Source organism: Falco peregrinus, chromosome 5 (assembly GCF_023634155.1).
Source record: "Falco peregrinus isolate bFalPer1 chromosome 5, bFalPer1.pri, whole genome shotgun sequence".
NCBI lineage: Eukaryota > Metazoa > Chordata > Aves > Falconiformes > Falconidae > Falco > Falco peregrinus.
Window position 1 is genome coordinate 77,430,018 of NC_073725.1, and position 22,155 is coordinate 77,452,172.

The following is a 22,155-nucleotide window of genomic DNA, read 5'->3' on the forward strand; positions in this document are numbered from 1 at the left end:
AGTGGTGGTGCTGCCCTTGCCAGCGCTGGGGCAGGTCCCCCCCCGCACAGGGGGACCCCCTTCTCCCTGGGGGTCGTGCATACAGGCAGCAAGGAGGCAATGAGGTGCCTCTCCCAGGCCCAGGGCAGCCTAAGAGGTTTTGCTCACATATCCACAAGCACAGGGCAGTCAGCAATTAGGACCAGCTCTGGCCTTTTTATCCTGGGATTTTGTGTCCATGTGGGATTAAAGGCCTGATTGTAGCTTCCCCACCAGCCCCAAATCCTCTGCTGATTTTCATTCTGGGGGCAAGTCAGTGCATGCTGTGACCTATTGATCCCGATCCCCTGCGTGAGTCGGATTGCCTCTGCTCCAGGGCGGCTTGTCCCGGGCACCCTTAAAGAGCACAGAGCCCTCTGGGCAGCGAGACATCCCTGCGTGGGTCCGGCTTCACCCGCCCGGGGTGCTGGCAGGCTGTGGGTCCGGCAGCAGCAGCGCAAGGCAAGTCTTGGGGGTGTGTGTGTGTGTTTGTAGGAGAGTTTCCTCCATCCCAGTTTGGTGTGGATTGTCCTCCCAGCTGCTTTTGGGGGGGTGAGAGACAGTTTCCTCACAGGGGCTGAATGCACCGGCACGCAGCGTAGTGGCTGCTGGAGGCTCCGTGGCACTGGGGTGGTCCAGCTGCGCTCCCCGGCTTTGCCAGCCACTTCTTGGGGGTGAATAAGTCACCACAAACCAGCTCAGCTGTGAGGCTGAAACCCACAGAGCCTTGAACCTGCCCGGAGCAGGGCTATCACCCTGCAGTGCTTTGGGTTTTCATGGCCTCGTCCAGCCAAGCATCTTTAGCGAGCAGAGGCACATTTAACACACTCGCAGGTGCCTGAGGCTGTGCTGAAGCCTGATCTGGCAGTGCCATGTCCTGCAGGGGCAGCAGGGTCCAGCTGGGATAGAGCTTCCCATGGGGTGAAATCATGCGATGAGACTCATGCCCCGTCCACTGCCAGGGGTGCCGGGGTGAGGCTGGAGCATCCCGAGAGTGGCAGCCCCGGAACGGCCTGGATGGGGGCTGCTGGCCTGACCCTGCACTGGCAGGGGCCGACTTTCTGGGCTTTATCAGTTACCATCCATGATGACTCTGTTTTAACTATGACTGAGGTTACAGATTTGTCTTCCAAGGTGCCCAGCTTCAATTTGTGCTTCCAAATAGATTCAGTTTGTGAGAATTGCCTTGGTAAGAACCGTTCATCTGACCCCCCGGTACTGGTTAATCCCTGCGGGCTGGTTGGGCTGCCAGTGCCGGGAGGCTGGCACACTCCCCGCCATGGCCACGCTCCTGCCCGCGCTGAGGAGCAGAGCAGGCTTTCCCTATTTTGTAGGGGGAGGAGGAATTGCCTGGTGCTGCGGTTTGCTCAGAGGTTGTGAGCATCCCCGTGCTGCGATGGCACCTGTGCCCGGCCAGGCAGCACCTGTATCCCCCTCCTCGGGGGGGGTGCACTGGCTCTGAGCCCGAAACAAGGAGAGGCGAGGACAGAGAACCCCAACCCACCTACTTTTATTTTACCGTGTGAAGTTCTGTGCATCTTTAGTTGCTCTGGAAACACTTTCTGGTTTTTGTGCTTTTGTATGCCCCCCCCAATATCTAGCAGCAACATGTTCCCAGGTGCTTAGGGTGCACCTCTTCCAGCTTCCCCTCCATGCGCTGTACGAATCCTGGAGCCCTCCTCGTTTCTAAACCCTTTGCGAAGGTGAGCAGCGGCTGGGTTTTGGGATGAAATGCCTTTGCCTACCGGAGGGTTTTTACATTGCATCTTCTCCTGCATCAGCTCTGCAGCCTTAATCCTCCTAATCTGCCCTCATCTCTGGCGTGGCTCATTTTTTTGTGTGAATGCCCTTGAAAGCTGCAAAATTGCAGCTGCTGGGTGAAACACCGGGCAGAGAGAAACTCCGTCGTAGTGGAAAACTATGTCTTATGTAAACTGCCCAGGTATTTTGCCTTTACTTTGGCTTGGGATCAGAGGCGCTGTTCAAAGCCATACTGCACAGCATGCTTTTGGGGACCTGAGGGCCTGTGGTTCGGGGTGCTGGCAGCTCTCATAGGAGCTCTGGTGCCTGCCCAAAGGACCGCACACGCTGTGCTGAGGTTTCCTCCCCAGCTGGGGTCTGCTGGAGCCTCAGCTCAGACTTGAGATGGGAGGAAATTTTTTTTGCAGTATTTATTTTGCAAATGAGCCTTTCAGGGGCTTTCCCCATGCAGCCAGTCCCCGCTGCAACCTGCGCCCCCCCCAGCTCCTGTCAGACGCGGTGCACGCCAGGCCGGTACCCAGAGGTGGTGCTGCCAGCTCCTCTGAAGCCTCTTGAGCATTGGGAAGTAGGGGTGTCCTGCCAGCCCGCAGCCCGTGCTGGGGAGAGGGCTTTGGCCCTGTGATGTCCAGGGAGCTGCTGAGCAGGGCTGAGTCCTGCTGCGGGATAGCTGGGAGCTTGTGGGAGGATGCCGAGCTCCAGTGGTGCTGCTCTGAGGGACCCCAGGAAGCAGAACTCAGAGCTGGAGCACACTGGGACCCCTGGGAGGGGAGTGACTCCTCTCCAGCCCTGAAACACCCATCGATCTCCTTCCACAAGGGTGAGTGCCTCGACAGAGGCAGCAATGTGGCAATATTGACTTAACCTGGGTAGGAAGCTCTTGAGCTGCTGCCGCAGGAGGGGAGTGGGAGAGAGGCATGGTTTATGTAATAAGATTGCATTTTCCTGGCAAGCCCTTGGCTGGCATGGGTCCCACACCCTGCCGAGCTCACCCCACTCCACCCTGCACCCTCCCCACTGCTGCCGGCCAAGGCCAGCCCCGCTGCCGAGAGGTGCGGGATGAGCATCAGCTGGCAGGGTCCTGCTCCCTGCTGACACCTTCGTGATGGGCTTGGTCCATCCCACCATGTCCCACTGTCCCACCCCACACAAGCCCATCCTAATTGGGGAAGGCATCGGGGCTTGGTGGGTGAAGGCAGCGTCCTGGCAGCGGCCCTGAAAGGCATTGCAGCCCCAGCACGTCTTGTGGTGCCGAGGGGTTTTGGGGACCCATTGCAGCAAAGGAGCTGGGTGTGGGAATGCTCAGCCCCGACAGCTTTTCAGCAGCATTTCCCAATGAAGAATTTTAGGATTTAGCTTTGGATGGGGGAGGTAGGGTCAAAAAAATTTGGAAATCTCTTTGAAAAGCTGAGACACACACTAGAACACAAACCAACAGTAGATTGGCCAAAACCTGAATTATTTTGTGGGTAGGACTTTTGGGCAGCCCTTGGAGGGGCCAGCTGAACTGCTCGCTCCCGCTTCAGGGGGTTGCTGGCTATGGGGTTGGGAGGGGAGCTCCTGCCCGCAGCCGGCACGGCACAGGAAAGCAGGGCACTGAAACACCTCCACATTGATGCTTCCTTCTTGCTGGCTCCCACGTGCACAGGAATGCAGCCGCGCTCGTTCCTAACTGGTCCTGTGCCGGGCGAAACCTCCCGCACCTCTGTTTAAGGCTGGTCTTGCTCTGAAATTAGCAGCCAAGCTGGCTGCTCCAGCCCCATCCCACAGCCCCTGTGAGCCCCAGTAGCTTTCAAGGGGTTTTATGGGATATGGTGACTAAAAGGACCAAGTTCAGGGCTTCACCAAACTCCGAGAAATAAATAGGATAAAACAAGTGTATTGCTCCTAAGCGGAGCTGAAGGACGAGAAAGCTCCCGCCCCAGCAGGGAAGTGGCTTTTTCTGCTGCACTTGCTGGTTTGAGCCCAAGAGCCATCAAGGGAGTTAAATATTGAACAAACACTAAGCAAAAGCCTTCGCTAGCAGCCAAGCAAAACAAAGGCTGAGTGAGGCCGGCGCTCTGACTCATTTGGCATGAAAATGCAGCATGGAATAAATTAAATTCAGCTCTTCCTCATCCTCCCAGTGCAGTACAGAGCAGAGGGGATGTCTTGTGTCTTGTCACCAGCAGTGCAGCTGAGCATGCTGGTGTGGTGGCTTTGGGGTGCTGGTGTCACCTGTGCCAGGCTGGAGGCACCAAGCAGTGGCACACACAGCAGGCATGGGGATGGGGGACATCTGCACCAGAACGTGGGGGGACGGACAGAGGGGGACACCCCCACCTTGACAGGTCCCTATCCTGCATCCACAGACACGGCTTTCAGAAAGGCACTGAGCACCGTACGACAGGGCTTGTGGCATTGGGATTTTAAGATTGCATTGTGCTCATTGCATCTGAGGTAGCAGCAGCTGCTCTTAGTCTTTATTCTCCTGTCTTATGAAGGGATGGAGAGGGTGGGGGGGTTCCGGCTCCCAGGGAGGACACGCAGGTGTCCCCTCTGACTCTTGCATGGCACGGTGCTGCAGCCCTGGACACCCGTGCAGGAGTACTGGTCTCATGGGAGCTCAGCAGTGAGCTGTGCCCTGCTGCAGCCCCAAACCTTCACAGTGGTCCCAGTGCTGAAGGGGATCCTGGTGCCCGCAGAGCAGCGTCACCTGCAGCAGGGGTCCTGGCTGGGGTGTCCCAAGGCACAGTCTGCCCTGGCACAAGCTCTCCAGAACCCATCGAAAGGGAGAAAAAGGTCAAGGCTCCACGGCAGGCTTTAGCCTGTGATGTAAAGGCTGGGAATTTCCGGGGTGTAATGTTTGCATCTGTATAAATATGCAGATGGAGCGCACCCAGGGGCAGCTGCCTCTGATGGGCGAGGAAGATAATGCTCTGCTTCCGCCAGCACGGAAAATATCGTGGAAAGGGCAAGGCAGCGCCTTGTTCCCCAGCAGGTCTCCGTGATTCACCCCACAAGCCTGGCTCAGGGGATGCTGTGATCCCCCAGTGCTGTGGGCAAGGGGGGATGTATCCATGGGGGCATCCCAGCAGCTGCAAGGAGGGAGGTGGAAATGATGCCCCAGGGCACCAGGTGCCCTGGTGGAGCTGGACCACAGGCACCAGGGCAGGATCAGGGTGACCTTGCCATCCCCATGGCTGCTGGGTGCTGTCCTGCCCCAGAGCAGGGTGACACTGCTCTTGTAAATCCCGACTGGTGAGACTGGGAGAGGCTGGCCCAGCCTGAGCTGGCTGCGGCACTCCAGCACCCCAGCACCCCTGCACCCGCCGGTTCCCAGCAGTTTCGGCAAACCCTGCTGCCCGTCCTCTCCCAGCAGCAGAAACCAGTCCCGGGGCTCACACCCGGCACCACCCGGCACTGGGTTGCGACAGCCCTGGGAGCAGGTGGCTCGCCCCACACCAGCATGGGGTACCGGCACCCCTCGGCACGAGGGTTCGTTGGGCTGGGGAAGGTCGTGCACCCCCCAAATGCACCATGGGGTGCCCCTATGGACAGAGGTCCCGGCCAGGGATGTATTGCGGAGGGTTGGCTCAGGGAGGGTGTAAAGCTGAGCTGCACCCCTAGAGGTGCGCAGGGACCAAGGTCTGGCAGTGCCGGCTGTGCCGGGTGGAGCCTCCTCAGGGGACCTGTCACCAGGCTGGGAGGCGGCAGGTGAAAAGGATTTTGGCATTGGCACATCCTGCACAGTCACTCGGAAAGGATGCTGAGCAGGATCAGCCGTAATTCATCTCCTTCTCCAGCAGCTCTGTTAACGCCCGGCGAGCAGCGCCTGTGGGCTGTCACTCCGGGCATGGGCGCATCCTCCTGGGCAGCTGCTGGGTGCTGTGGGGCCCTGCACCCGCCTGTCCCGGGTCTGGGTCTGCCCACTGGCCTCCTTCCTCCTTTTTGTCACAGCGTGGGTGGCACGGGCTGGGGTGGCCACAGTGACCTCCTTCCAAGGTCTCCCATCTCACCTCCCACGAGCTCCCACTCATGCCCTAGCTGAAGGTGCCACCGGCCACCACCAGATCCCCAGACATGTGCCGTGCCCAGTGCCTGTGGGATGCCTCAGACAGATTGCCCCATCTCTACCATTTGGTGTTTTCCCCAGTTAGTCCCAAGTGTCCCAGCATCACCTGGAGCTGGGGGGAGTGGTGAACACAGGACCTGGTCCCTGTGGTGCTGGTGCCTTTCCCAGGCCATGCAGGATGGGGACAGACAGATGCATTTCATAATCCTCAGGACTCACCTAATCCGCAGGTCCCGGTCATCCCGGGCTGCTGCCTGGTGGGGAAAGGGAGAAATAAAATATGCATCATGCAGTGGGTTGATGTTCATTTGTGTCTTTTCCATCATCCTGAATCCTGACCTATGTGCCTGTCCTGCTGTCTGCCCATCCTGCTGTCCATCCATCCCACCCACAGCTGGATACAGGGAAGCACAACAGGGCTTGCTGTGACCTCGCCCCTCTGGGATAATTTACACGGATAACTCCCCCCCCCCCCCCCCTTTCAAAGAGCTTCCATCTGCCCACTGGCACTCACTCCCAGGGTTTTCCTAATAGTCTAAAGGATCATTCAGATCCTGGGGTGTTGACCAGACAATGTTAAACAAGGGGGGAAAAACCCATGCAAGAATTGTGCCCCAAATTATATAAATAATTAGAAATGCTGAAGCCCGCTGGCAGTGGCTGGGGAGGAGGGGAGCAGTGCCTGTCACCTCGGCTTACTGCAGGTCGGCGACACCTGCAATTGGCTTTAAATGGTTTGTGGTGGCGGGTTAACCATTGATTATAGCCATCATTAATGATTATAACCATCATTAATGATATAATGACCATTAATGATTATACCATTCATTACCAGCCACTGCAAGTGCAAGGCGAGGTGGGGACCTCACTGGCAGGGGGTGAAGGACTCATCCTGCTAAAATAAATGCTCAGATTATTGAGGCAGGGGCCGTGCTGGGCAGGGAGAGCAGGACACGGCCCCGCTGACAGCCACATGCTGGCGATGGGACAACTCTGCCAGGTGCGAGGGGGTCCCATGGCGGAGGCACTCGCTGTGCCATGTCCCAAGCAGCTCTGACCTTGGTGGGGGCTCGGACCTGCCAGCTGGAATTAGCCCTACCGCAGCATCCCCGGGCAGCGGCACCGCCAGCCAGCGCTGCAGAACTGGAGACATCGGCAGGGTTTAGCCGGGTGGAGCTGGGAGAGGGACGATCACATGCTTGCTGGCCCGGGATTAGATGTAGCTGGCTGTGGCTGGGAGCCATGCCGCGGAGCCGTGCCGCGGAGCCGTGCCAGCCGCTGGCACTCTGAGCCCATGGCCCTGGGCAGTGGGAGCCAGCCGCAGCCGCCCTAAGGGTTCGGTGGGGACAAGTGGCCCCGGATGATGTCCTACTTCCAGTCCCCTGGCCGCGACCTGGAGCATTTCGATGGGCTTTCTCTCATTTACTGGTAAGCAGGGCAGGACGCTGCCACGCCGGGAATAGGACATCGCTCAGCGTCTGGGACCCCATCTTTGGGAGCAGTTAGGGAGGATGTGTTTGGTGACCCTATGGCTTTTTGCGGGGTTTAATTCAACTCATTTTGGTGGCCTCTCTGCAGAGGGCAGGCTCTTGTAGGGGTCCCACAGCACCGGCATCCAAGCTCCCCTGGGAGGGGCAGTGCACAGGTGAGACTGGTATCAGCCAGGGATGGAGAAGGGGATTTATTTTACAGGCAGCAGCTGGGAAGCACCTGCAGTCTCTGCATGTGGTTGTGAGTGCTCTTTCTCCTGTTGCAGCCCTGGTGCTGGGCTTTCCCATCTGGCATAAACCAGCCTCCCCAAAGGAACTGTGTCCACCCCATGCTGGTGCGTGGGGGGCAGGTGGGTGTGGAGCAGGGACCCCCAGGTGGGTGCGGGGAAGGTAGCAGGCATGGCACAGGGGATGGGAGGTGAAGGCGGGTGCAGGATGGCTGCAGATGTCTATGTAGGGCAGAGAGAGCCAGCGGGAGCACAGCTGAGGCCACGACCAGGGTTCACAGCATGTGGCTTTAGCAGATTAACTGGGGGTCAGTGGGCCGGATCCAGAGCCGGCAGGGGCCCGGAGGGCTCTCGGGGCCACCCTGAGGTTTGGCAGAGGCTTTCTTGGGCTGCCTGAGCCTGGATGTCCCCCCTAGGGAGCAAGAACCCACGGCACCCTGCAGTCCCCAGGGACGAGGGATGCTGCTGGGCACAATCTATCTCCTGCTGAAGTAGGTCATTGGAGCAAGGGCTGGGGGGGCTGCAGAGTGCCAGCACCCCAGGGAGGTGCAAGCAGGCCAGTGAGGGCAGCACCCTGGGGTGACAGCTGCTGTCACCCGAGAGATTGGTTTGGGGTTTTATGCTGATGCTTCCCTGCTGTTTCTGAGTGAAGAAAAAGCAGAATCTGTTGCTGGTCAGAAGGACATGCAGCACAGGCGTGACTCATGAGTGTGTTTTGGGGAACACTGCCAGGCTGGTGACACAAGTGGGTGCTGATGGTGTGTGCACGGGGCCAGGCAGAGCTACATCTCTGCCCAGCAGCACCAGCAGCCTCACCAGGGTCCCCTGGGCATTCGTGGCTCCGTGGGGCTGCTAAGCCCTGCTTCCCTGCACTTCCAAGGCAAAGGTGCTCAAACCCCAGTTTTTAACTTGGAAATCTGCTCATGTGCCAGGGTTTTGAGTCAGAAATTCCCCCAGCGTTGTCTGCTGGGATATGCTTTGTGCAGGAGCAGAGCCTGAGCCGAGGGACAGCCAGCTCTGTGCCGGGGGACTGGTTCCTGCATGTGATGGGTGCCAGATGCTCTGGCCGGTGTTTGGCTGTCTGGCGGCTCTGCCGGGACACGGCGGAGGCTGGCGAGCAGATGGCAGGGAGATAACACCTCCCCGGCATTCTGATAAGTATGACCCTGCTCTGCTGCTGATTAAAAGATTAATTTTGGAGTTTGAAATAGGAATTTAATAAATAAACATGAGCTGCCAGTGGGACCTTGCCTGGCATCATCAGGATGCAGGGTGGTGATTGCTGCAGCTGGACCAGTGGCTCATCCCTCAGCACCAGTTTCCCCCGGTGGTGATGCTGGTGTGACCCCGTGGGGCTGTCCTGTACAGCTTCGCTCCTCCAGAGAGTGGCTGCTGGAGGCTGTAAGCAGATTTTGCAACGGTGGCTTTGGCACAGGAGCTTTGCCAGACCCAGCAGGAAATAAAACAGCCCCAAAGGTGCATTGACACCAGGCAGGTCCTGCAGCTGGTGGCTGGACCGGCTGAGTGTGCCCCAGGTGGGTGCAAAGCTGCTGCTGGCTCCTCGCTGGGCACAGCTGGGGTGCTAGGCTGGCCCGCCCCCCCCCCCCCCCCCCCCCAGTCCCCTTTCATTATCATTACTGCTGTGTTTATGGCTTGTGCCAGGGTCCAAGTTTGAGCATGGGGATGTTCACAGCTCAAGGATGGGTCAAAGGTCTTCCCAAGCCTCTGCTGCGCTCCTGGCTCGGTGGCGTGTTCTGAAATATTTCCCTCCAATATGTTGTTTTCCCTTCTTTCTGTACATGGTGTTTTCTGTTCCCTCCTCCTTTCAATCTTCTTTCTTATGGATTCCCCTGGGTGAGTTTCCTGCCATCGTTCTCTTGTTTTCCCTAGTTACTGTGGGGAGGACAGACTGGTGGCCTGAGAGCAGGGTCTGCAGCCCCCACCACTGACCATCCCCAGTTAATGAGTTTATAACCATCCAATCCCACAGCCTGGGGGATTTAGAAAGGCAGGGAGGGTTATAATCCTGTTAACCCTTCACAGAAGCTGACACCCAAGTCAGGGTGACAGCACGCATCCTCAAGCAGAGCAGCAGATCACCTGCCTCACAGGAGGGTGAGGAAGAGGGAGGAAGGCTTCCACGTGTGTGTGAGATGCCACCACACCTTGTCCTGCTGGAGTGGGATGAAGCGAGCTCGTTCAAGCTTTCCTGCGTGATTGTATTCAAATTGTGTTAAACCCAATCTCAAGTGGGGACATTGGAGGTCTGGGCTGGAGCAGATGTTGGGGGACACTTACCACAGCTGGGTGTGGGGTGCTGGCACAAACACTCCTCCTGAAGACCTCTGGCAGACCAAGCATGACCTCACTTCCACCCAAAACAACTTCTCTTCCTAATTATCGTGAGACAGGCAAATTAAAGAAACCCTTTTGCCTTTCCCTCAACCAAAGCCTTTCAGAGCAGCCTGGGAAGAGCTGCATGTCGATGGAGGGGTCTGTCCATGGGAAAACACTTGTAACCCTTCTCCAAGCCCCAGCGGTCTGAGACCAGCTCTGCCCCACCAGCCCCGCAAGGCAGGTGCCTGTGGACTGGCATCCTCATCGGGCAAGAAGCACCTCCAGAAAATGCTCCACCTTGATTGACTGGATGCATGCTTTCCAGGTGGGATCAGCTCCCTCCTGGAAGCCCCTGTCCCGTTCCTGCCCCCCCCCCCCCCCCAGTGTGTAGGTGATGGGCAGCAAAGACCTGGCTTTTAGACAGCAAAGGTCCCTTGGGATGAATCTGTCATGCTGAAGAAATCCACTGGTTGAGAAGGATATTGGAAAATGGGATGAAGTTCAGAGGAGGGTGATAAAAGGAGCTGAAGAATGGAAAAGCCTGGCCAGTGGTGAAAGGTGGCATCTCCTACTGCCCATGGTCTTGGTGGCCTGGTGGTGCTGGTTCACCGGGCAGATGCCCTGGGAGAAGGGGTCCTCTTCCCTGAAGGGTAAGGAGATGCATCCAGCTCAGGGTGGAGACATTGTCCTTCAAGAGAAAGAGAGTGTAAGCGTTGGAAAAGTGTCTCAGCTGTAAAATCTCCTCTCCTCTCCATCTTGATACTAATGAGCAGGCTTTGGTTTGGGCAGGAGTGAAGGGTGACCCACCAGTTCAAGGAGTGGGGAGGATGGAACGTTCACCAGGAGCCACCTTCTGACCTCTGAAGCTGGAGGAGACCCATGCTTAGCTGCAGGGAGTGGAGCTGGGTTGGCAAGGGGGCTTGTTAGGATGGGGTAGGGGTGCTACAGCCTCTGGCTTTCCTTGGAGGAAGGATGGTGCCTTTCCGTCCTGTCCTGGAGGACTGAGCCCTTTTGCAAGGAAGGGACACTGCGGAGATGAGGCGTGTGGCAATGACCAGGGCTGGCCACCCACCTCGGGGAGGGGGGCCTGGGTGTGCAGCCATGTGGGTGGCAGTGAAAAGCAGCAGCTGCCCCTGGGCAGCTTCTCCGGTCCCCTGGGATCCCCCTCTGTGCCCTGGGGGAAGAGGATGAAGGAGCACTGAGGTCTGCACGGCCATCGGGAGGAGGAAGGTGCCCATAGGGTCAATGTGTGACTGCTGCCAGCCACACTCGTGGGGACGAGGTTTCACCATGAGCAGTGTCACTGGGAAACGGCAGGATGCTGCGCTCGGGGGAGAAGCATCCCCTGGCCGGGGCCAGCAGCACCGCTTCATCTGCTGCCGCCCCTCTGTGTGGCCGGGGAGCTGCTGACGCCCAGGGACGGGCACACATCACGGCTGGTCCCTGTGTGCTTCCCGTGGTACCTGCCTGCTTCCTTCACCAGTAATGCTGGCAGCATGGTTTTGTTTGGATGCAGTTTACTCCTCGGGAGATTCTGACTGGACACAAGAGGAAAATTTTTTGTGATGAGAACAATCAGCTATTGGAATAATGTCCCCGGGGAAGCGGTTGGATGTTCTTAAGTTTCAGCCAGGCAGGGGGCTGGGCTGGAGCATGCTCTTGCCAGGAAAGTTTGGACCAGGTAGTCCTTGAGGTCACTTCCCACCTGCTATTCTGTAGTCCTATGATTGTTTGTTCCCTCTTTTATTCAGTCTTGTCTGTGAACATCCCTGATCTCATGAGCTCATCTGAAGCAACACTACAGGTAATATTTATGAAAACTGTGCAGGCTGCACCGTGACTGTGGACAACAGGCAGCTGCTTCCCAGTTCCGTAGCAGATGATTTCTTTTGTTTGATTTATTATCAGTTCTTTGTAGCTGATCCTGTAAGCAGCACAGTTGCATTTTTCTGTTTTCTAATCAGATGTAAATGTCTCTTCAGCCTACGCTGATTTTGTTTTGTCATGAAACAAATGTTGGGTTGTTGTTAAGCAAGTGCCTGATGCTGCCTGGGCAGCTCTTTGCTCCCACCATGGCTCTCGGCATTGGTGGGATGCGGGCAGAGACCATAACACAGTGCCCTGGTGAGGGCTACCCTCCCACCTCAGAACATCTTACTGCTGCTTTCCAGAGCTGAAAGCCCTCAGGCAGACCTCACTGCCACTGCAGGATGTCTCTCCAACTAATTCCCACCCACGCAAACCTGCTCAGACCCTGTTCCTCTGATAAGCCGTGTGCAGCGGCTCCTCACGGGCTCGGTGATGTTGCTTTCAGTGCCACCCACCCATCCCCAGCTCCGGCATCCTTGTGCCGCTGCTTTGCTGAGCTCAGGGTCCTACCTGGAGCTGCCACTTATTTGGGGTGATTTGGCCCTGGCTGAAGTACCTGGTTCAGTCATGGATGCTCACTGGGATCGGGCTGGGCTGAGCATCCCCGCAGGGTCTGGCCATACCCAGGCTTGGCTGCCCCGCACGGCGAGGGTGGCTGAGCCTGGCTGCCCTGAGTGCTGGTGTGGGCAAACCCCTCCCAGCATGCTGGCAGGTCTGAGAGCACCACATCCTTGTACCTGGCCCTTTCCCTTGACTTTTGCATTTTGCTCTGTGTTCTTGCCAGGGATGCACCTTGTCTCATGCTCACCAACATGCCTGTCCCTGTGGTTGGGTCTTCTCTCTTTCTGTAGCTATTTTTCATCATAAATCTCACAATTCCGTATCCCACAGCCAGCATGACCGCAATGAGAGCCTGCCTGTGAGGAGCCAGCCCTGGTTTGTGGGGACAGCCATGCACGGCTCCTCCAGCTTGCAAGTGCAATTTGGTGGCTGCCGTTCTCCTACTTTGGTGCTTGCGCTGGTCTTTCCTAAGAAGCAGGGTAGGGAGGAGAAGACAGACCAAGGAAGAAATGTAGAAGAGCCCTTTATCCACTGCCAGTCTAAAGGCTGCTTTCCCAGAAGGTCCTTCAACCAGCACGCAGAGCAGAGGTGGATAATAATGTAGCAGAGAATCACATATGCTCACGATTTTCTGTTGGATAGAAAAGAAACTCTTATCAGTTTTGTTGCATCCCTATCTAAACCATTATTTTATATCTCTGATCCTAATGGTGCTTTCTAAAGCAAGAAGGCTGAAATCTCCCACCCTGGGTACTGAAGGGGAGGGAGCCTCGAGGCAGCACGTGGCTTGGCTGGAGGCTGGCAGGATTGCATAATTGTATTTAGGAGAAAATCCAAATTTAAAATGTGCTGCCAGGAAAATTCAGGGGGGAGAGAAGCAGGAGAGAGCATACTTCCCGTGGAAGGATGGGAGACCTTCACGAAGGGATAGAAAACTAATACCTTCAAAATCCAGGAGCTGGTGGCTTCCAAGCCTGGAAGCCCAGAGGTTCTGTGTGCCCTGGGGAAGCAGCCCTGCTCTGGCACAGTGGTATATGCAGGTCCTCTTCAGCCAGGGGATCAGTGGAGATGTCTTGGCTGTCCCACCAGCAGACAGACGTGCTGGAGACATTTCTTTAGCTCTCGTTTCAGACAGGCTGCCTGTTCCATCTGCCTAAGGAGCTCCATGGGCTGTGGCTTGGGCTGCATGAGATTTCCAGGTCTCTTTGCCACCTGTCAGTGCTGAAGGCTCAGTTGCCTGAGAAGATCAGTTCCTGGGGTTTAGCCTCAATGTTGGTGCTGGAATAACCAAGCAGACCAGTGGCTCTATTTCTTTGCTTGTCTGGCTTTAATGTGACCTGGAGATGTCCCTCCCTGAGTGGCCAGGCTGCAAAGAACTGTTTGGCTGGGGAGAGCACTCACCAAACCCCTCAGTTTCAAATGAAGGTGTGTTTCACAAAAGATGAGCCTTGGGAAATGTCTTCCCATGCATTTTTGCATTTTCTGCTTGCCGTCTCTCCACCCGCTGTGATGCTAGCACCTCCAGTGATGTTAAACCTGTGACCTCCACCTATTGTGGGCCAGCTGCTCCCAGCACAGTGTGCTTGTAGTCTGGCTAGGGAAGGGCAAGGGGAGACTCAAATCATGAGAAAAAATAACTTTACTGTGGGTTGTGCTTGTTTCAGCCATCCTCTTTCCTGCTTTTCTTTCTGAAACCCAGACAAATATATTGCCACCATCTTCTCCACCTGCTTCCCCTGGGTGGTGGTCAAAGTCTGGCAGTTTGGAGAAGTTGTGATGCCCTGGAGGAGAAGGTGGGACGGTGTGTAGGGGCACAGTCAGCACCAGCACCAGTCTGCTTTGCCCCCTGGGCTCCTCGGCAGGAATCAGCAGCCCAGCCGGCTGCTGCCGGGTAGGGGACGAGCACCCCTGCAGCAGGTGCAGGCGCCGGTACATAACCCACTCCCTCCCTGCACCTCTCCCCAGCACTCCCAGTTTCTCTCTCCCGCTTTCCCCTTCATGATCTATTAGAAAAATGTATGGGAAATGTGCTTGACTTGTGCTATCTTTTGCCATCAGCATTTTTTTTACCTTATGGTCCTTCTCTGAGACTTATTTCAATTCCACTCATAGCTTCACCCACCTGCTTATGCATGCTAGTGTTAAGTAAAGCTGACTGATACAGTTTCACTCAACTTTTTATATTAAAAATATTTTTTAAGCAAAAATAACTTTTTACATAGCAACCCCCTCCCCTTTTTCAATCAGTTCTCAAACTTTTTTTCTAGCAGTCAACAAAAAGGCGGACATGCAGGTTAAGAGCAGGTTTATATGCTGTCTAGCCCTGTGGTGTTAAGTTTGTACTTATTTGTGCTTCTTCCATTCATCCATTAATTTAAAAATGTAAAGGCTTGTCAGCAGTTTCCTGGGATAAGAAGCTTGGGCTTTCTAGCTGGATTTACTCTGAGTTGCTCAGCTAGGTCCCAGCTCAGGGAAGAGCTTGAGTGTATGGCATATCCCCTTTGCCAGTGCGATGTTTGCCTTCAGCACCGGTTACACAGAGCAGGACTGGGACCCTTGGGCCAGTTACATGGTTACCCTTTCTGAATGTGAGCCCAAGTTTTAGAACACTGAAAAACTTCTGAAACTTTCTGTAAATAAGACAGATTGGCAGGAGCAGTATCAGTGTCTGACGCTTTTGCCAGAGTCAGCCTGTATTGCTGAGGATGTGAGGGTTTGGAGATAAATTCGGAACCTGAGCCCTCTCCTCTTCCCTGAGGGCCTCTTTGCTTCTGTTTTCATTTACTTCACGACCTCTCAGACAAATGTGTGGCTTATTGTAACATCCCACCCAGCTGGTATGAAGCATCGGCACGTGGGAAGGGCGAGCATCCTTCTGGGTGCAGCTGGCAGCGGTTGGAAGGACCACAGTCGGTGGGACCATGGTTGGGCTGCTGAAGGATTTGGTTTTGAAGGTGCTGAGGACCCAAGCCCCAAACAAATACACATATGCTTGACGTTGAGTGTGGAAATTGTTCCCTATAATGCAGAAACCAGGGTGGATGAATTGCTGAATTGCCAGGTAGGGAAACTCTCCCATTTGCCTGCATGTTTTGGGTCAGGCCAGCCTGGCTCTGGTGACCAGTTCTGCAGCCCCTGTGAAGCAGGTCAGAGGGGTCATCTTGTCCTGTTGATGTTGCTTCCAGTGCTTGTGCTGCCCCTTTCTTTCAGCAGCACTGATTTATTCCAGCCAAGGCTCTGGTCCATGACTCAAAGGGCTAATTCTGTGTATTGCCCTATCAGAGTCTCGAAGGACCTCAGAAGGTTGCACATTGAATTTTGGTGGTGGGATAGAAATTGTCTCTTACTGTGACTGGAATGATGATTAGTGCATTAGGAGTGTGATTGTTAGTGTAATGGGCAGCAGGCTGATTGGTGAGGGCTGCTGTGGTGTCCATTCCCAGGTGAGCTGCCCAAAAAGTCACCCCAAGGTGGGCATGGTGCCAGGGCGCTCCTGCTCGTCGGGGAGCTATGCCCTGGTGTGGGCCAGCTCCCCATCATAGAACAGGCAGGGATGGAGGGTTACTACACCCCAGTGGAGTTGAATTCGTGTGTCTGTTCTGCCACAAAACTTCCCAGCTAGCCTTGACCAGGTCACTTAGGGCCAAGGCTGGGGGTCACCAGACTCTTGGACCCTCCAGCCTCGATGGAGCGTGATGTTCAGCTCCACAGAGAGCTGGACATCGTCTGTGGGATGGCAGGAGAAAGAGCATCTCCCCACTATTGGGTGACTGTGAGGATCAGAAGTGTTGTGAGGCTCTTGGTGCAGAGAAGGCTGCAGCCGTCCAGCAGGCTGGGAAATGGCCCCCTGCGCAACCCCTTGTGCTTAGCCCCATTTGGCCGAAGCCTTTATGCAGACATGGACTAGGTGCTGGCCATGCCTTGGTTTGGTGGGATGCCTGTAATGTATCGCCATGTGCATCTACATGTGATCCCTACTTGGCGTTATTTATCCAAATGTTGATCTTGCAGCTAAATTAATTTATTTTCTAGGAGAGTTTTGGCCACCTAAAGGCCTAGTCTGCTCGGTTTTTAATATTTCATCTGAATGCCCTCCAGTGGAAGACACTTTAAAAAAAAGCAATTAAAATGCAGGAAAACTGTCCACATTTGTCATTGTTTTAAAGCACCTTGCACTTGCCCAGCAAGGCTTCACACAGCCATTGGGGAAGCTCTTTCTAATAAAATTAGTTTTTTGCATATGGGAAAAGTAATATTCAACAGCATCAGATTCAAGGAAATATTTGGCAAAGAGTTTGCAGTGCAGGCAAGGACTTCCATACCTGATCCCCACCTGAGCAGGACTGATCTATGCTAATGCTCAGCTAACGAGGTCTGGTACCACTAATGGGGTTTGGCCAGCAGCCTGTGGAGAGATGCTACAGGAACAGCATAAGGAAGACGCTGTTGATGAAGTCTGGGCCAAGAACTTTCCTCTGACCTTAGCTGTCCCTGGAGCCAGTAGGGATGCAGGACCTGTGTCCTCCCACAGCTCCGGGGGAACATGTTTCCAGGGAATTTCTCTTCATTTCACACTCTGCCCACCAAGATCACAGTCCTGCTCCTGCCACGCCCCAAGGTGGCTTGTTCTAGGTCCATCCCTGCTCGCTGGCCAACCTTGGATAATTTCATTTCATCCCTCCATCCCCACGTCCCACAAAACAGGGGTCACGCTGCTGCCCTGGCTGGCTGATGTGCATCAAAGTGGGGGTGGAAGAGGCTGATTAGAGGCAAATCATACTTCTGACCTCCCAACAGAGAGTGGAACCACTGAACTTGCTTTGTATTAAGAAGGAAATGCTGTAGGCTGGAAAAGATGCTAAAAGGGAAAAAAAAAATCCTAAACCCCTAAGTGCTACAGTGTGTTATTGCTTCCAAAGCTTTGCTACAGATTTTAAGCCTTTAGGGATGGTGAGCACGCATGTCCTGGGCTGAACGTTGCTCTTCATCCCTGGAGGGGCTGTTCCCGAAGACACATGATAGGATGCATCCAAATAATTGTCCTGTTGTGCTAAGGATGAGTGCGACAGCCCTGATGGGGGCTGGCAGAGCTCCCGTCCCGCTGCTTCAGGAAGGTGCTTGCGACGGCCCATGTCGTCTGTGGCTTGCATAAGCTTTAATCTAAAGTTGGAGATGTTTTTAGCTGATCTGTGTTAACGTTTGGCGGAATTAACATGCATACGGGGAGACCACGTGACCCCTTCCGACCTCCCTTGTTTTTTCTTTTTTTTTTTCTTTTTTTTTTTTTTTCTCCCTTTGCTTTAACGGATTCCTGCCAAATCAGAGTGGCTGGCGCCCGGCAGGGCTGGGCTGCCGCCGCCAGCAAGATGCCCACCGTCTCTGTCCTTTACAAGGGAGCCATCATCATCAGCAGGTAATCCCCCCACCAGCTGGGGCGGGAATTGGGGAAGGGGCATGGGGCAGCCCTGGGGGTCCTGGCGGCCACTTCTAGCCAAGGGTCACCTGCTGTGGCTTCTCCAGGACCAGGGTTCGGTGGCAGAGATGGCTTGCGCTCAGCAGAAAGGGCTGAGGACGTCGTCACTAGCGCCTGTCGTTGGGTTTCTAGCGTCTCTAGCATTAGCGAAGCTCGCCCTGCTCTGCTGTTTGTGCACCGCATCGCGGATAAAAGTTGATCGTATCAAGTAGGCATCTGCTTTACCAAAACTGCTCTTGCGTTTCAGCTATTTCTGTTTGCTCATGGTGGAGTTTCCTCGGGGATTTACTCAAAATACTCTGAAAATCCTGGCTGGTAAATCGAACCAGTCTGGGCCCAGGGCTGCTCTGGCTGCCTGGGATGCCTTCAGACTCTGCTTCCTGTCAGCCAGATGTGGCCAGTTGTTTGTCCAGTCTTTTGAATACGTGAACAATGCAAGAATATCAAGGGGGGTGGGTGGGGTGTATTTTTAATACAGAAAAAAGCTTCCAGTCTGAATATTTGAGGTGGGTGTCACTGGTTTTGCAGAATAGCTTGATATTTTGAGAGGTATTTTGAACGCCTGAAAAGAGAAGCTCCCAAGGTTTATTCCTCTCCTGCATCTGTTGTGCCCCACGCCGTGGTACCTTCTCAGCTGTATCCAGATTTGGGATCCAATATGGATTCAGAAACTCCTTTTCTCTTGTGACTTAAATTCTGGGAAGCAGAGTGTTCCAGGAGCCCCTCACCCCTGGTTTTCCACCTGGCACACCTGGCTTTGGATTTCTCAGATCAAGGTCACCCATCCTCGTGGGGGTGACCCATCCACGGGTCACCCAAGGAGGTCCCCAGCTATGGCAGAATGGAGCTGGGTGCTTTCAATGTCATTTATCTGGGACACCTGCTTTGCCAGACGGTGTTTAGGGGGAGGCTGTGGGGTGGTTGGGAGAGTTACTCAGCACGGGGGAGACTCAGGTGTGTAACGCTCCTCCACCTGATTTGCCTTACGATGGGAAGCTCCCACCCTTGGCGAGGCGAGGCAGGAGCTTGAAGCAGCCCGGCAGATCTTGCTTTGCCCTTTTCCAGAGTCCCTGCCGGAGGGACGGAGGCTGCCTGCCTTACAGACCTCGGGAGCAGATCGCACCCGGCTGTCTTCATGACAGGCTGTCTGTATTTTTGAAACTGGTTTATTCCCGGAACATTGGTCTGAGCTTTGATCTCATTTCCCGGGAGCTGGACAGCTGTCCAGCCCTGTTAATCTGGGGTAATGAATCACAGACAGGTCCATCAGATTTGCTGGGTGGGGAGGATGATGTCCAGCCCTGCACATATTCTCTCATTTATCTGTATAAATTTCGCGGGGGGGTTCGGAGGGTGTTGATTTTCACCAGTGTGGGCTTAATATGCAGGGTTGTGTCCCTCAACCTGTGTCTGCATCATTTTGTGGGCAATATCCAAGGCAGTGGGAAGGATGTGCTTGTGCGCACATTGCCTGGGCACCTGTGCCTCTGTTTCTTTCAGCCCGTGAATGAAAGATGCTTTCTTCTCTCTCCCAGGACACTCATGGGACCATACGGGATGGATCGAACCGTGCATTGCTTTGATTTCTATGATTGTGCAAACGGGCTGGGTGAGTACTGAACCTCTGCAAGGGACATCAGGGTGGGCTGGGGTAGCTCGAACACCCCCTCAGTCCCCAGCCCCTGTGTCTGATGTGCTTCCCTATGTCAAGTCTGATACCTCACAGAAATACTGGTACTTGTGCCTGCCTGTGTCCAGCATCTGAAAGCACCTTTTGCAGCTTGGAGGTTAAAATAAAGTCAAAATCCCGATTAATTCCCTGTTGATGGTGAGCTGCCGCAGTGCTGAGAGCTGTGCAGGAGCCTGGGATGAGAGCCCCTCCCCTGAGCAGGATGGGGCAAGGGAAAAAAGGCTTTTCAGGATTTTCAGAATTAATTAAATTAAAATTTAAAACTTAAAACATTTTAAAATTAAAATTAATAATAATAAAAAATAAATAAAATGCTAAGCGCTTCCCAGCTGCCTGTCCCCCTGGGAAGCCACCCCGGCAGGTGACGCAGGGTGCTGCAGATCTCCTGGGGACCGGTCGGTGTGAGTTGTTTTGGGAAAGTTTTGCCCACGGGTATGGGTATGAGCACTGAGCGAGTCAGACATCCATCCACGGCACTCTGAACATCAAAGCACAGAAGAGGAGGGAAAAGCGATGGTCAGATCCATCAGAATGTGAGAAAGAGTCACAGGATCATGAAAATCAGCCCAAAAAGACCCAGCACGGCATCTCATCGGACGTCTGTGTATCCAGCAGCACAAATACTGGTGCTCTTCCATGGCCTTTATAAAAAAGCCAGCAGGATTTCCTGGGGTCCACCAGGCAGTCTCCTCCATAATTTTTAATTGTGAGTGCAGCCCACCATCCCACAGAGCAGCTGTGGGCCCCTTGATGAGGTCCCTGGGTGACAATTTGGGGACCCCTCCTGAGAAGTCCAACTCACCAGAGAAACCGGTTCAGGTTTCCTGAGACTTGACGTTAATTATAGTTTCATTATCAGCTGTTTCCAGCTCTTGGGTAACAAGGCTTTCTGCCATGGAGGAACAGCTTTGCTGACTCTTACCCCAGTCTTCTGTTCACGAGGTTCATGGCAGCTCAGAGAAATGCCTTTACTCGGTGAATATGATATTTTAATCTCCAGAGGTGGATTTGGTTGAGTTGATGGGATTTTAGCTGTTGGCTTAGATTAGCTCGTTAAAGGAGGAGACCCAGAGAAGCCTCACCGGGCTGCTGCTGACCTCTGCAAGAAGCGCACAGATGTTGCAGCTCACTGCGAGCCACTTTGCTGGGGCCCAGTGCTCCTCCTTTCCCCCAGTCTGTGGCCAGAGGGTCTTTGCAGGGTCTCACAGACCCTCTACAGGGTCTTGTGGATTTTCTAATGCCACGGTCAGCTTTCTTCGTCCTCTCCTGTGAGGCTTGAAACACCCAAGACAAGCAATTGTCCTCTAGAATTCATCCCTCTCCGCTGAGGACCAGTGCTTGCAGGAGCCCTGTGTCTACCATAGGTGTAGCTGCTCACAATGTGTTTTTTGGGGAAAAAATGCGCCTTCATGAGTTTTTTTGATGGTCAGATGTGGGTGTTATTCCAGCAGAGTTCCTTTAGAGCAGCATCAGCCCACTCGGTGCCAGTGTGGCAGGTCAGCGTTTGGCCCCAGGTCTGTTGCTCTGTGGCTTTAGGTGGAAACCCACATGTGAACCTCAGCAGAAGTTCAAAGGGGTTACCTGGCGGCTCCTAAAACCTGAACTTGGAATTAAAGAATAGCCATCAAAGGGAAGCGCTGATTAAGAAGCATTTCTCAGAAACACCGAGATCCCATTATCTTGACCTTCATCTTCTTAGGACAGGGCAGCAAGTGATTCACCTCCAATCTGTCCCTTCCTCCAGACAGAAAAAGCTGGCTGGGGCTGCGAGATCAACAGGGGGATTAAGGGAAATGTAATTGAACATTGCTAGCTTAGGCGCAAGGCGGGCGGTCTCTCCCAGCAGACCGCCGGGAGCGCGGCACGGTGGCCAGGGGGTCAGGGTGTGCCGGAGATGATTACAGTTGGGCTAAACAACCAGATTAGCCAGGACACCCCTTGACCTGTGGTGTATGGAGACAGGCGAGATTAGAGCCTGAGAAGTTGAGAACCATGACAATGGCATTAGTGGGAGCAGGATTAGGTGCACCAGAGAAGCTTGAGGGTCTTGAAGAAATTTATAGGATGCTAGGAAATCTGAAGAAAATGTCCATCTTGGTCAGTCAAACCTGTACATCCACCCGGAGTTTCCCCGTAAATGTTTATTCTGCAAAAGAGAAAATACTGGAGATGTGGGCATCAGCTCCAGGACCTTTGCCAGAAAGGAAAGATTAAACAGAGGGATCCAAAATAGGCTAGATTATCTGGCCCTAAGTATTACTTAATAAGCATTATACTGGGACTTTGATGTTGTGATAATTAAAGAGCCGTTATTTACCTACACTGGGTCCCAAATATAAATTTGAATGATGTAAATGTTTATAAAATATGAAGACTCTGAGGAATACTACCACCACAATCTTTGATGATTCCGCTTTGTTGCAGTTGGTTCCAGGCTGTCCCATGGCTCAATCCAAACCTTGGCAGGGGTGAGCCCTTCCTCCTCCTCCTCCTCCTCCTCCTCACTCCGGTGGGGACTCCCCAGCGCAGCTCTGGGCGCAGGACTGGCACCCCCAGTGCCTCCGTGGTGAGGTGATGGGTAGGAGGGCAGTGTGGGCAGAGCCTGGAGCAGCCGGCTGGTTTGCCAGCAAGCGAGTTACAGGTCAGGGGGTTTTCCTCTCCCCAACAAAGTTTGAGTG

At 54.4% G+C, this 22,155-nt stretch overlaps 1 protein-coding gene across 4 annotated transcripts in view; it reads left to right on the plus strand.

Annotated features, from left to right (window-relative positions):
- The first annotated feature begins 7,043 nt into the window (after positions 1–7,043).
- LOC101919904 (syntaxin-binding protein 4-like) overlaps positions 7,044–22,155 on the plus strand; it is a 52,203-nt gene continuing 37,091 nt past the window's right edge. For 3 of the 4 annotated variants that reach the window (XR_008747196.1, XM_055803827.1, XM_055803828.1), the window contains exons 1-2: positions 7,044–7,258; positions 19,323–19,396. Coding sequence is in view for 3 of the 4 variants with exons in the window: in XM_055803827.1 (XP_055659802.1) it covers positions 7,191–7,258; positions 19,323–19,396 (142 nt within the window). In the remaining variant the exon portion in view is untranslated. Of the gene's footprint in view, positions 7,259–17,624; positions 17,728–19,322; positions 19,397–22,155 lie in introns of those variants that run through there. The other variant, XM_055803829.1, reaches the window with a different exon arrangement.